Below are 14886 nucleotides of genomic sequence, written 5' to 3'. Positions count from 1 at the left end.
AAGGCTAGGCTATCATATTTCAAATTCAAGTTCCCTTCCTCAATCTACCTGCTACATTTATTTTTCAGAGTCCTCAGATGCTACATGCACACCATCAGGGCTTGGTTGCATTCAGTGGAAGCAATAGGATGTTGTATGCTTATTCTGTCTTACTCAGAACCAGAAGCCATTCCAATACCCTCTTAATAAATTCATTTTTCATTTAAATAGTTATTTCTGTTACTCACAACTATTAACTCTGGTTCACTTGTTAATTTATCCATCACATACCTGTTTCCTTAACAAGACTGAGAACTTCAAAGACAGGTACCATTATTCTTCCCCTTGGGATCCTCAGTGTGCCCTATTGAGCCTAGCACAGAATTTATTGAGTGAGTAAATGAACAAATTTCACTGTGGTGACCCCCAATCTTGAAAGAATATGGCTCATTTTATAATCTCCTTGTGGTCCTTAGGTTATTCATTAGTTATGAGACTAATCTATTTTCTCAAACATGACTGATTAAAAAATAATAATATGGGTAATGAACATCCATTATCTGGTATTCCCAGCATCCACCTCTAATGGAGAATTTTTCTTTTTGCATCCAATAAGTGATTATGATGAGAACTTCAAGTCACACCCCCTTCTTCACTCACCCCTCAATAACCAAATAAACAAATCCATCAGAAGCTTTCACTAGGATTTTCAAATTGTAACTAAGGGGTGAGAGTCTCTTTCTCTGTGTTAGTAGGAAGCTGGTCTCTAGTAGGAGAGAATGAAGCACAGATGGGGAGGAAAGCACAGAAAAGAGACAGATTCTGATTTCATTTCACTCCCTGTCCTTCCCAGATTGGTTAAAAGGGCTAATATATCCTCCTTTTTATCCAGGCTAGTTTATTTGCTATTAAAAGAGTTATAACAAATGCAATGTGAATGACTAAGGCTTCGAGATTTTTTTAACCTCATACACTCTTTCTACTCATTTGGGAAAACATGTACTTTCAAAACACAATATGTAAATACATGTTTTATTGATTAGCAGCATCTCTTATTGGAGAAGGCAATGGCAAGCCATTCCAGCACTCTTGCCTAGAAAATCGCATGGACAGAGGAGACTGGTGGGCTGTGGTCCATGGGGTCACTACTAGTCGGACACGACTGAGCGACTTCACTTTCACTTTTCACTTTCACACATTGGAGAAGGAAACGGCAACCCACTCCAGTGTTCTTGCCTGGAGAATCTCAGGGACGGCGAAGCCTGGTCGGCTGCCGTCTATGGGGTTGCAGAGTCAGACACGACTGAAGCGACTTAGCAGCAGCAGCATCTCTTATGTTAACTCTGTACCATGCCTTATCACTTTGCTGCTTCCAAATTTACAATGGTATACTTCCTCTCTCTCATTTAAACATTTCTCACTCTTCATCACATTTCTGACAAGCACTTATTGACAGAAAACAGCAATCTAAAATGGGGTGTTTTTTTGCCAGAATTTATGAAAATTATGATTTTCTGCTTAGTATTTAAATCAGTATCATAAACTTGAAATGTTTTTAATGTAAAAGATAACCTTCAGTGTCATTATCATCTATTTTTTCTATATAAATACTATATTTTTTTGCCATCTTGTAAATAATTGTTAACAGAAACTCATTTCTGGGAATTCCCTGGTGGTCCAGTAGTTACGTCTCCATGCTCTAAATGCTGAGGGCCTTGATTCAATCCCTGGTCTGGAAATTAACATCCCACAAGCCATGCAACCAAAAAAAAGGAAAAGAAAATAAATAAACTCATTTCACTAAAAAAAAGCAAAGGAAATGAAAAATGAAATAAAGAAATGAAGGGAGGGAGGGAAAGAGAGAGGGAAGAAGGAAATGTCAAGAACTTAATGTTTCCAAAAGTTTTTTTAGTTACAGAAATTGTGATCAAACAAAATAATATAATTCAAAAGTCCAGAGAACAAAAAACTTAAGACTAATTTATTTGAAGCAGTAAGATGAGGGGAGCCTGCTCATGTGTAGTACTGTACCATCGTTATGAATCCTAGAGCCTAGATTCCTAGAGGAAAGAAATCTGTCAACATCTGGGACGTGTTTACTTACCAACAGAATCAGACACTTCAAATAGAGTATTTTGCTTTTCTCACTAAAGGAATATAGGTATACAGTGGAGGATATACCTAGTCTTTTAAAGAATTCCTAATCTAGAACTCTTTAAGAAATTCTGGCTCCTAATGCTGGAGACATGGAGATATGAGTTTGATCCCTGGATTGGGAAGATCCCCTGGAGAAGGAAATGGCAACCCACTCAGTAATCTTGCCTGGAAAATCCCATGGACAGAAGAACCTTGTGGGCTACAGTCTGTGGGAACACAAAGAGTCAGACAAGACTGAGCAACTGAACAACAACAAAAACAACATGAAAGTATTAGTGGTGATGCTAAATGACACATCTTTACTGTTACAGAAATAATAAAGTATATATCTGCTTGGGTGTTATAATATCTATGATAACTAAGGATGTCCTGATAATAACTCACTATAGAGAAATGAACAAGTTAATTTCCTCAGTGACTGCAACTTATTTATTTACAAATTAATGTAGTGGTCCTAAATTTGCTTTATATATATTATATATATAAAACAAATAAGAATATGTATAAAATTTAGGCTATATCTTTAAAAATACCAACATTTCAAAGTGAGAAAATCAGCCTGAACTATGATTTAAGAATTCATGTGTTATACTCTTGACCCTGAAACAAATGTTAACTTCCTAAGTCTGATGATCTGAAAAAAAAGGACAGAATTTTAGGCAGAATAAACCTAACATTACTTGAATATTGCATTTCTCTAAGAAGTCCTCTAGCTTAATATTCAGAGACACCAAAACTATGGCAGCCTAAAAAATCAAATAAAGAGTCACTACTAGGTGAGCGTAAAAGTAAGAATGCTATCGTGCTGAAACTGAATTATTCAACTACTGACATTCCATTTGCTGTTTCACTCAGAAAAGAGAAGCTGTCTCATCTACTTGAAAGGTTTTTGTATACCTGTCACATTTGTCTTTTGCACTTTTCTTTTTCTCCTCAAACTGTTCCAAGAGGCCTTTCGGTTTTCCAAGAGACAAAGGAAGAGGAAACAAGCCTCCATCTTTTGTATCTCCTCCAAGCAGCTGGGGTTTTGTTTGGTACTTTGTGAAAATACTAGGTTCACTCTGTTCAGTGGAAAAGAAAATCATCATAGCATTTCACACATAAAAATATTTATAGCATTCACTATTTTCTATACAAAGCAGAGTTACACGTAAGTGCAAACTATAATACTAAAATCCAATGCAGCATGTAGTATTTCCTTTTTATTTCATATGCACCAGAAAATTATATTAAAGAAAAGCAACTCTTTTTACTAATATAATTTCTGCCTTATCAGCCCAGAGATATTTAAAATGTCAGCTAAAATGGCTTAAAATCAATTGTATAAGTTTAAAGGGAACAACAGAAAATTATCTCAACACAGCTTACCTCAGAGCATACCTTACTAAGTTACAGTAGTGACCTAATCTTATTAAGTCTATCTGATGCAGTTAAGTCTGTGTATAAAGTTAAATCTGGTTCTAGACCAAAGTTAATAAATAAAAAAAAATATTTCTGACTCACAAAAGAAAACAAGCTGATCTCCAAAAAATCAAGAGATTCTGGCCCTCGGGCTTCCCTTGTGGCTCAGCAGATAAAGAATCCACCTGCAATGCAGGAGACCTGGGTTCGATCCCCAGGTTGGGAAGATCCCCTGGAGAAGGGGATGGCTACCCACTCCAGTATTCTGGCCTGGAGAATTCCATGTACTGTATAGTCCATGGGGTTGCAAAGAGTCGGACATGACTGAGTGACTTTCACTTTCACACTTTCTTGCCCTTATTCATCAATTTAGGCCTCAGTATCCTCATCTCCTTTTTCAAGGAATTAATGTGTATAACATACTAAAATCCACAAAGCATCTGATGTTTCTTAGGAAAAAAATGTCTACATAGAATAATATTTATATTACTTTGTCCCTATTTTTCTAAAGTTCTTTTTTCTTATTGAATATTCGCAAACAATAATATGACAAACCTTAGAAAAGGTCATGTAATATTTGGCACTCCCTAGGAGTGGTCAGTGGCAAGCCACTCCAGTACTCTTGCCTAGAAAATCGCATGGACAGAGGAGCCTGGTGGGCTGCAGTCCATGGGGTTGCTACTAGTCAGACATGACTGAGCAACTTCACTTTCACTTTTCACTTTCACACATTGGAGAAGGAAATGGCAACCCACTCCAGTGTTCTTGCCTGGAGAATCCCAGGGACGGCAGAGCCTGGTCAGCTGCTGTCTATGGGGTCGCACAGAGTCGGACATGACTGAAGCGACTTAGCAGCAGCAGCAGGAGTGATCAAAGTACTGAAAATGTTCTGTGTTGCTTTAGTAATAGAAGTTGCAAACATAAATGTTTTCCATTTCAGACTACCAAGTCAAATGAATCACCAATCAAACACAAATCTATTTAGGGCAGTGATCCTTAGAGGTGTACAGTTCTAAAATATAATCCAGCAGAATAAGTCATCTTTACAGTTTATCTCCATAATGACTGTGAAACATGTACAGAGAAATTCTAGAATTCAAACTCACATCCAGAGAATTCTGTTGTGACTGTTTTGGATGTCTCAAATGGACTTCAGAGTCCAAGGGTGTTGACAGGGTCTGTGAACTTTCTGGACAGAACTGGGATCCAAAAAGGAACTGGGAATCACTGAGACTAGAGTAATCAGTCTGATTGTTATTCCAGTTAGATGACTTAGTGGCCCTGAAATTAAGCAAGAAGATAAAAGTATATCAAGTAGACAAACATCCTGAACAAATGAAAACCATAATTCAAAATTATTTCAGAATATTCTGGGCAGAATGATAGCTTCTTTTGACCTCCCAGTCCCCAGCACACTGCCAGTACTACCTGTAAATAAAGAAGGAAATTATGAATGCCAGACATTTTGATTACAACAACCTGGGAACAATCAGATGGAAATTCAAACATTAAGGACTAACACCATTATTTCTTGTACAACAAGATTATGGGCTTTAACACCATTTTGGAGATCAAAGTTCATAAAATCTTTAGGGATTAAGAGAACATTTTAAAAGGTTGGATTTGTTTATCAGTAAGGGAACAGATTAAAAATAAAATACAGTTTATGCATATAACTGATTCAGTAGTCAGAATTAATAAACTAGATTTACATATAACTACATGGATAAGTCTCAAAAACATAATTTTGAGTGAAGAAAAATAAAAATGTAATGAACTCTCTCATGTATTAACGTAATTTATAACCCTACATCATACATCTCAAACAAGTATGTAATTGAGTATTAAGAAAATTAATGGGAAAGATTAACTCCCCTAGAATGTGTGTCTATAGGGAAGGAAAGGGGCAGGACTGGAGGGAGAGAAGACGCTATAACACACAATCACAATATAGACCTAGATATGGACTGAATGTGTGTGTCCTCCCAAAATTTATATGTTGAAACCCTAATCTCTATTTTGATGAGTTTTGGAAATAGGGCCTTTAGGAAGTAATTAGGGTTAGATGAAGGCTCAGAGGTTAAAGCGTCTGCCTCCAATGCGGGAGACCCGGGTTCGATTCCTGGGTCGGGAAGACCCCCTGGAGAAGGAAACGGTAACCCACTCCAGTATTCTTGCCTGGAGAATCCCATGGACGGAGAAACCTGGTAGGCTACAGTCCACGGGGTCGCAAAGAGTCGGACACGACTGAGCGACGGAACGGAATGGATGGAAGTAAGGAGGATGGGACTCTCCTGATGAGATTAGTGTCCTGATAAGAAAAGACACCAAAGAGCTTACCCTCATTCTTTCTTCATCATGTGAGGACACAGAAAAAGGCAACTGTCTGCAAGCCAAGAAGGGAGTCTTCACCAAAAATCAATCATGCTGGCATAGGACTTTCAATTCTAAGACTTTTCAATCTCCAGAACTGTGAGAAAATAACTTTCTGTTGTTTAAAGCCATCCAGTTTATTGTACTTTGTTGTGGCAACCCAAGCAGACTAATATAGGTCTCATACAGACTGAAGAATGTGATCAACTCAGATTTGCACACAGAAAGATCCATTAAGCACTGTATTATTCCCTTTTACGGGCTTCCCTGGTGGCTCAGAGGTTAAAGCGTCTGCCTCCAATGCGGGAGACCCGGGTTCGATCCCTGGGTTGGGAAGATCCCCTGGAGAATGAAATGGAAACCCACTCCAGTATTCTTGCCTGGAGAATCCCATGGATGGAGAAGCCTGGTAGGCTACAGTCCACGGGGTCACAGAGAGTCGGACATGACTGAGCGACAGGACGGGACAGAACGGAACGGATTCCCTTTTACACTTTAGTGTCTTATTCTTGCTTGTTTTAAATACTAGCTGTGGACCCCCAACTTGCTTCCCATGGATACCTATGTCAGTCTAAATCTCACATTTGAAGGGGATAAGGAAAAACAAGAGACCTCTTCAAGAAAATTAGAGATTCCAAAGGAACATTTCATGCAAAGATGGGCTCGATAAAGGACAGAAATGGTATGGACCTAACAGAAGCAGAAGATATTAAGAAGAGGTGGCAAGAATACACAGAAGAACTGTACAAAAAAGATCTTCACGACCAAGATAGTCACGATAATGTGATCACTGACCTAGAGCCAGACATCTTGGAATGTGAAGTCAAGTGGGCCTTAGAAAGCATCACTACAAACAAAGCTAGTGGAGGTGATGGAATTCCAGTTGAGCTATTTCAAATCTTGAAAGATGATGCTGTGAAAGTGCTGCACTCAATATGCCAGCAGATTTGGAAAACTCAGCAGTGGCCACAGGACTGGAAGAGGTCAGTCTTCATTCCAATCCCAAAGAAAGGCAATGCCAAAGAATGCTCAAACTACCGGACAATTGCACTCATCTCACACGCTAGTAAAGTCATGCTCAAAATTCTCCAAGCCAGGCTTCAGCAGTATGTAAACCGTGAACTCCCAGATGTTCAAGCAGGTTTTAGAAAAGGCAGAGGCACCAGAGATCAAATTGCCAACATCCGCTGGATCATGGAGAAAGCAAGAGAGTTTCAGAAAAACATCTATTTCTGCCTCACTGACTATGCCAAAGCCTTTGACTGTGTCGATCACAATAAACTGTGGAACATTCTGAAAGAGATGGGAATCCCAGACCACCTGACCTGCCTCTTGAGAAACCTGTATGCAGGTCAGGAAGTAACTGTTAGAACTGGACATGGAACAACAGACTGGTTCCAAATAGGAAAAGGTGTACGTCAAGGTTGTATATTGTCACCTTGCTTATTTAACTTATATGCAGAGTACATCATGAGGAACGCTGGGCTGGAAGAAGCACAAGCTGGAATCAAGATTGCTGGGAGAAATATCAATAACCTCAGATATGCAGATGACACCACCCTTATGGCAGAAAGTGAAGAGGAACTCAAAAGCCTCTTGATGAAAGTGAAAGAGGAGAGTGAAAAGGTTGGCTTGAAGCTCAACATTCAGAAAACAAAGATCATGGCCTCTGGTCCCATCACTTCATGGGAAATAGATGGAAAAACAGTGGAAACAGTGTCAGACTTTGTTTTTTTGGGCTCCAAAATCACTGCAGATGCTGATTGCAGACATGAAATTAAAAGACGCTTGCTCCTTGGAAGGAAATATACCTTGATAGTATATTAAAAAGCAGAGACATCACTTTGCCAACCAAGGTCCGTCTAGTCAAGGCAATGGTTTTTCCCGTGGTCATGTATGGATGTGAGAGTTGGACTGTGAAGAAGGCTGATCGCCGAAGAATTGATGCTTTTGAACTGTGGTGTTGGAGAAGACTCTTGAGAGTCCCTTATACTACAAGGAGGTCCAACCAGTCCATTCTAAAGGAGATCAATCCTGGATGTTCATTGGAGGGACTGATGCTAAAGCTGAAACTGCAATACTTTGGCCACCTCATGCGACGAGTTGACTCACTGGAAAAGACTCTGATGCTGGGAAAGGTTGGGGGCGGGAGGAGAAGGGGACGACGGAGAATGAGATGGCTGGATGGCATCACCGACTCAATGGACATGAGTTTGAGTATACTCCGGGAGTTGGTGATGGACAGGGAGGCCTGGCGTGCTGTGATTCATGGGGTCGCGGAGAGTCGGACATGACTGAGCGACTGAACTGAACTGAATGATATTGATAATGATACAATCACAGTTGAATACAGTGTATTGAGTCTACACAGAGATAGCACATAAGTGGATAGACAAAACATATAGTCTTCAAGTTTTTACTTGAAAGACATCTCAATAACAGTTTATGTTACTTAATGCTGTTGTATAACCCAAGAAAACATCCTTTTCATTAAAGCACACAGGCAGATCATTCCTTTTCCAAATGTTAAATTTAAAATAGATAGCACATAAGTACATATTCTAAGCCAAAGGAATCATTATATATTAATACAAGAAAAAAAGAAACCCTACTTGTTCAGAACAGAGAAGAGAAATTATTTTGACTCATAGAATCATTTTCTAAGATTAGCTAAGGTAATGGGCTACACACATATATTATAATATGGTTTGCATAATCATTGCTCGAAATAGCTAAATAGCTCTCTGTGACTCCCTTCTTAGGTCAAAGAGAATAATTAGCTGGGCTGGAAAAGAAACAGCTCTGTGAGCCTCCAGAAGTCATGTAGGATTTGTATCTTCAAGCTACGATCTGGAATTAAACATATATTTTTTCCCCCTACTCCGTATCAACTGTAAGCCTTTTTTTTCTTTTCAAGGAAAAAAAAAAGAACAATGTTTTAGGTTTTTTGCTGTCTTTAGGAAGGTGTTAGGAGGAAAAGAAACTATTCAAAGATTAAAGAATGCCAAAAACAATTGGAAATCCCTCCATATATACCACTTCTGGGGCACACCCACCAAGCTAGCAATAGCAGGCCCTTCTGCATGGCTGCTGCTGCTGCTGCTTAGTCACTTCAGTCGTGTCCGACTCTGTGTGACCCCATAGACGGAAGCCCACCAGGCTCCCCCGTCCCTGGGATTCTCCAGGCAAGAACACTGGAGTGGGTTGCCATTTCCTTCTCCGAGGACACCAATCTAAATATTTCAGCGGAGTGGTAGAGGGAGCAATATTTCAATGAGCCCTGTTAGCAGTTGGAGTGGTTCTTAATTTCATGGTACCTACAAATTGTACGACACAGCTGAATGAATACATTGTCTTGAGTTTGCTCCTTGTTGTTTCAATAGCAATCGCTCCAAATGAGGTAAGAGTTTCTAGATGTTGGACCATGTCTAACTCTCAAGGCCTCATAGTCCCTAGGTCTGGTGCTGGACAGTCATTGTTCAATTAACACACATAGCTGAATTGATATTAACTTTATAATCAGAAAATAGGCAAAGGGAGAAGACAGTATGAGAGGGTTACAGTGGTGACAAGCGAGGGGAAGAGAAGGGGAAGAAGCTATACGGGGTAACTCTATTACTATAAACCGATACGAAGGGGAGCCTGTTTCCATGAAATCAATCCTCTCAAGTAGAAGAATACATAACCAGAAAACTTACCCAGAGCCTGAGGGAATACTGAGCATATCTTTGATATTCCAGACATTAAAATTCATGTCTTACGATTACTCCTTTTAAAAAGAGAGGAACATTCATTTAAAAGGTTAATACAGTACTTTTCCAAAGATTACTTTACAGTGACTGTTATATGTAGATGAGGGCATTTCAGCAGTTATATTCTCATCCAGTTGGTGAAAATTCCCATTACATATCTGCCAGAAATAGGTTTTGTGGGTTTTTTAAGTTAAATTGCATGCAAATTCCCCTCAATACCAGAGCCCAAACCCAGTCACCTGTAAAAAAGTTAATTTGCCTTCCATCCTTTGCTTTCTCGTTTCTTGTTCTGCCACCTCTACTAATAATCTGCTTTTAGAAAAAGACCAATAAACCCCTCTTTCATTGCCTGATACAATGAATGACTTAATCTATAACCTTTCCCGAAAAGACTAGTTCTTTTCAGTCCATAGGATATTGGAATGCCAAGAAAGCTGTGGATTTTGGGCAGTAAGAAGCTGGTTGAAGAGTCAGTGCTTTGGGCAAAAGTGTCTTCCCACACCTCTTACAGCAGTTTCCTACTCTGCTCACTGCCAATCTAACATATTACATAATACAGTTCATATGATGATCATAGAGCCTGGATTTTATGAAACAAGCCCAATTTTCAATTTTGTCTCCTTGATCCCACAGCACATTCATATGTATCAGATTGTATATTACCACTGAGAGCATCCGAAAATGATACCCACACATATGAGATCCCCAATATAGATCTAGATAAGATGAAGCATAAGTTCGGAACAAATACAGGTATTTTGGTATACACTTAATATAATTTAACCTTGTTTAGAGAAATTTATTACACTGAAGTTTTCTAACTTTCTAAAAAATTACATGTATTTGTGTGTTTATAAGCATTTGTTTTGCAAGAAATTTAAGTCAATAGACCACAGAATCAAGGGGCTAAAGGTAGTACTACTTTCACAGTATCTACTATGTGCTAGGCACAGTGCTAGACACATTGCAGAATATAAGCTTAATGATTTTGTGAGGCAGATTTTGTTATCACCATTTAAAAGCTTGTGAAGATTCAGATAAGCTAAATAATTAGCTCAAATTCTCTCTAATAATTCTTGATAAATAGGAAGCTGCAATACTTTGGCCACCTCATGCGACGAGTTGACTCACTGGAAAAGACTCTGATGCTGGGAAAGGTTGGGGGCGGGAGAAGAAGGGGACGACGGAGAATGAGATGGCTGGATGGCATCACCGACTCTGTGGACATGAGTTTGAGTGTACTCCGGGAGTTGGTGATGGACAGGAAGGCCTGGCGTGCTGTGATTCATGGGGTCGCGGAGAGTCGGACACGACTGAGCGACTGAACTGAACTGAACTGAACTGATGCTAGATCACTGAGATGAAAACTGAAGAAAATTCATTTTAAAAACTGGCAATATTGTCCAGATGGGTTCACAGGTAAATTCTACCAATTCATTTATAGAAGAAACCATACTAATTCTGTATAGCCTCACCCAAGAGGTAGCATAAAGGACACTTTCTAGCTCATTCTATGAGGCCAGCATTACGCTAATAATATAACCAAAGACATTACAAAAAAAGAAAACTACAGACCAGTGTCTCTCATGAGCATAGATGCAAAGTCCTCATCAAATTATTAGCAAGTTGAATCCAACAATGTATAGAAAGAATTATACACAACAGGAGATGCAAGCAAGGCTAGTTCAGCATCTGAAAATCAATTAATATAATCCATTAGGATTATAGGACTGATGTTGAAGCTGAAACTCTAATACTTTGGCCACCTGATGCGAAGAACTGACTCATTTGAAAAGACCCTGATGCTGGGAAAGATTGAAAGCAGGAGGAGAAGGGGATGACAGAGGATGAGATGGTTGGATGGCATCACCGGCTCAATGAACATGAGTGTGAATAAACTCCAGAAGCTGGTGATGGACAGGGAGGCCTGGCGTACTGCAGTCCGTGGGGTTGCAGAGTCAGACACGACTGAGCTACTGAACTGAACTGCTAATTCATTACATCAACAGGCTAAAGAAGAAAAAGTATACAACCATATTAATAGATACAAAAAAGTGTTTGATAAAATCGAACACCAATTCATGATAAAAACTCTCAGCATAGTAAAAAAACAGAAATTTCCTCAACTTGATAGAAAACATGTATCCCCAAACCCAAAGTTAACATCATACTTTAAAAAAAATTTTTCATTGGAGCATAGTTGATTTACAATATTGTGCTAACATTACAGTTAATGGTCAGAAACTAAAAACATTCCCACTAAAATCAGGACCAAGGCAAGATGTTTCCTCACATCTCATCACATAAATTGGCACAGGATTAGATAGATAAACCAGTAGAATAGAACAGAGCAATAAATCTTTCTGAAAATGGAAATGTATGTTTATGATAAAGGTAGTATCTCAAATTTGTTGGGGAGAGATAAACATTTTAAAGTAGAGTTGGGATAACTGAATAGATATATGAAAAAAGAATCAGATCTAGTCCTTTCACCATATGTTATAAAATATTACAAATGAATCAGAAATAAAATAAATATAAAACCACACAAGGGCTGGGGTAAAACTGGTAAATTTCTCTATAGCCTGGAAGTGGGGAAAACTTTGACTCAAAAAGTCCAGAAGAAAAAAAACTGACAAATCTGACTACATAATATTTTTAAAAAGAAAATTTTGTATCACACTACAAATTTTACAGAAAATGGTCAGGACACCTGAGCCAATGGTTCACAGTAAAAGAAACACAAAAGCACTTATATGGGAATTCCCTGGTTGTCCAATGGTTAGGACTCAGCTCCCACTGCAGGGAGGGGAGCACAGGTTCCATCCCTGGTCAGGGAACTAGGATCCTGCATGCCAAGTGGTGAGGCCCAAACCATCATCATCATCATTACTATGTCTTTTCCCTGCTTTTTCTCTACCCTATCATCCTAATACATTATATTTTATTAATTTATCATATTTTGTGTCTCAGCATGCACACCCGTGCCTATCAGAATGTAGTTTTAAGCTCTTTGAAGATAGGAATTTTTGTCTGTTTTGTTCACTGCTATACCCTCAGAATCTACAAATTGTGCCTAGCAAATAATAAGTGCTGGCAAATAATACAAAATATTATTAAATGAGTAAATGGGAACTAAGTTAGGACAATGGAGCAAAACTTTCCAAATATCCATAAAAACACATTGTTTTCAATTATTACATTTAAGTCCCTGGATCATCACAGACTTTATTATATATTTTAATAAAGGAGATAAAGTAAATATGGGATTCCTGCTCCTCGCGTTTGGGGCTTCTCTAGTGGCTCAGATGGTAAAGAATCTGCCTGCAATGCAGGAGAGACCTGGGTTGGATTCCCGGGTCGGGAAGATCTCCTGGAGGAGGAAATGGTAACCCACTCCAGTATTTTTGCCTGGAGAATTCCATGGACAGAGCAGCCTTGCAGTCTATAGTCTATGGGGTCTGTATGTCTGAGTATTTTTGATAGTCCAAGTTTTTTTCTTCCATCCATGCTAGCAGAATTTCCTCCATCTAAAGTGTAGATTTAGAATCTAGACACTTTTATACATATCACTACAAGGTCATTATTTAAGGTCATTATAACTATATATAGATGATAAATCCTCTATTGTTTTTCACTTCTGTTTATGCTGATAGAGTAATTTATATATATATATATATATATATATATATCACCTGTTGTTTGGGGTTTAGAATATCTACTCCCCAGGGTCCAGACCTAACTTACTCTTAAGAGGTTTCTTAAATATGGTTGAAGAAATTCCATGGTTATACCAATTGTGCTTAACAGCCACCTGGTGCTTGATGTGCCAAGAATCTGTTTACCTGTCCTCTGTGCAGTCACCTGTCACCATGCTTTTATGTTCTCAGAAGCTAGAAATTCCATCTACAAAAATCCCTCTCCTCACAGATACTAGTATAACACTAGTAATAAAGAGGTAGTCATTCTTAGTTGGACCTTAGCTATTTTAAGGTAAATGAAAATTGAAATGCATATATTAACAACTTATAAGGGCTGAGTTCCCTCCCTCTCTCATCCTCCAATCCCATTAAAGGAAGCAGAAAAGGAAGGGAAAGGTTTCAGTGCAAGTGACTATTTCCACAAAAAGGGCCTTGGCACAGTTATGTGCAGGGAGGAATATATGGGGCTGAAGAGGGTGTGTCCTGAGGGGTTCCAAGCCCTCCCATCTGACCCCATCTTCAACTAAGAGAATCCTGAGATCGCAGTGCAGGGTCGTCCAAGTGCCCCTACTTGGCCACAGGGAAACCTAGTCTCCACCAGGCCTGCCTCAACCTCGGTACAGTCGCTCTTTCTCATTTTCAGTCTCTTCTACCAGGAGACATGCTCTGGGATCGTAGACTAAATAAGTCATTCCTTGTCCTTTCCAGACCCCTCCAAGGGATTTCCCGTCATAATAATCAATGACCAATCCCAGTGGGTTTCCCTGGTTTCCGGTTCACCCTGACATCGGGGGACGGACTCTCTTCCTGGTCTCTGAGGCAGGCCGGGAGGCCTTCGCCCCCAAAGAATCTGATGAAAACAGCTCCCCAAGGAAGCTGAAGTCAAGTCTCTCGAAGAGCCAGGGTGGTCTTTCCTCATAGAAAGGGCTAAACCTAATCCTAACACCACCACCCCCCACCCCGTTTCCCGACTCCCCATCCCCCACCCACCACGCTCCAGCCTGCCCTGCCCAACCCCCTCCTGCCCCCACCTCTGAGGGCCTGCACGCGCCGGATCAAGAAGCCGCTTGCTCCCGAGGAGGCTGCCTAAACTGTGTGGCCACGCCCCTAGGGCGCGCTCTGACCAATGAGAGTTACTTCCCTTCCCCCGGGCCCACCCCTGCCACAGCCAGCGGCTAACGGTTTTAACGGTCCTAAAAAGGAAATGGTAACCCACTCCAGTATTCTTGCCTGGAGAATCCCATGGACGGAGAAGCTTGGTAGGCTACAGTCCACGGGGTCGCAAAGAGTCGGACACGACTGAGCGACTGAACGGAACGGAATGGTTTGAACTGTGAAGCCTTTAATCGTGGGCCAGGTCTGCTGACTTACATTTCACCGCATACTGCTGTGCAGCACCCAGCCCACACACACCTGACAAGATGGACCCTCACACCTGCATACTCACACCCTGCTGTCCACCACACCCTGCCCTGAATCCCCTCGCTGATGCAGGCACTCTCAGATGCCCTCAACTTAATGCA

General features: G+C 40.0%; 1 protein-coding gene across 1 annotated transcript in view; it reads right to left on the bottom strand.

Moving 5' to 3' along the window:
- Positions 1 to 14449, bottom strand: part of IHO1 (interactor of HORMAD1 1) — a 29967-nt gene extending 15518 nt beyond the window's left edge. Inside the window, exons 1-4 of the mRNA XM_055413822.2 lie at positions 14395 to 14449; positions 9609 to 9679; positions 4644 to 4818; positions 3034 to 3197 (exon numbers count right to left, since the gene is read on the bottom strand). Coding sequence (XP_055269797.2) covers positions 3034 to 3197; positions 4644 to 4818; positions 9609 to 9664 — 395 coding nt within the window. The 5' untranslated portion in view covers positions 9665 to 9679; positions 14395 to 14449. The remainder of the gene's footprint in view (positions 1 to 3033; positions 3198 to 4643; positions 4819 to 9608; positions 9680 to 14394) is intronic.
- Positions 14450 to 14886: the final 437 nt, after the last annotated feature.

Source organism: Moschus berezovskii, chromosome 24 (genome assembly GCF_049115385.1).
Source record: "Moschus berezovskii isolate FMDL1 chromosome 24, NW_MosBer_1.0, whole genome shotgun sequence".
NCBI classification, from domain to species: domain Eukaryota; kingdom Metazoa; phylum Chordata; class Mammalia; order Artiodactyla; family Moschidae; genus Moschus; species Moschus berezovskii.
Note: the sequence above shows the minus strand (reverse complement) of the source record. Positions and strands in the feature narration are given on the sequence as shown.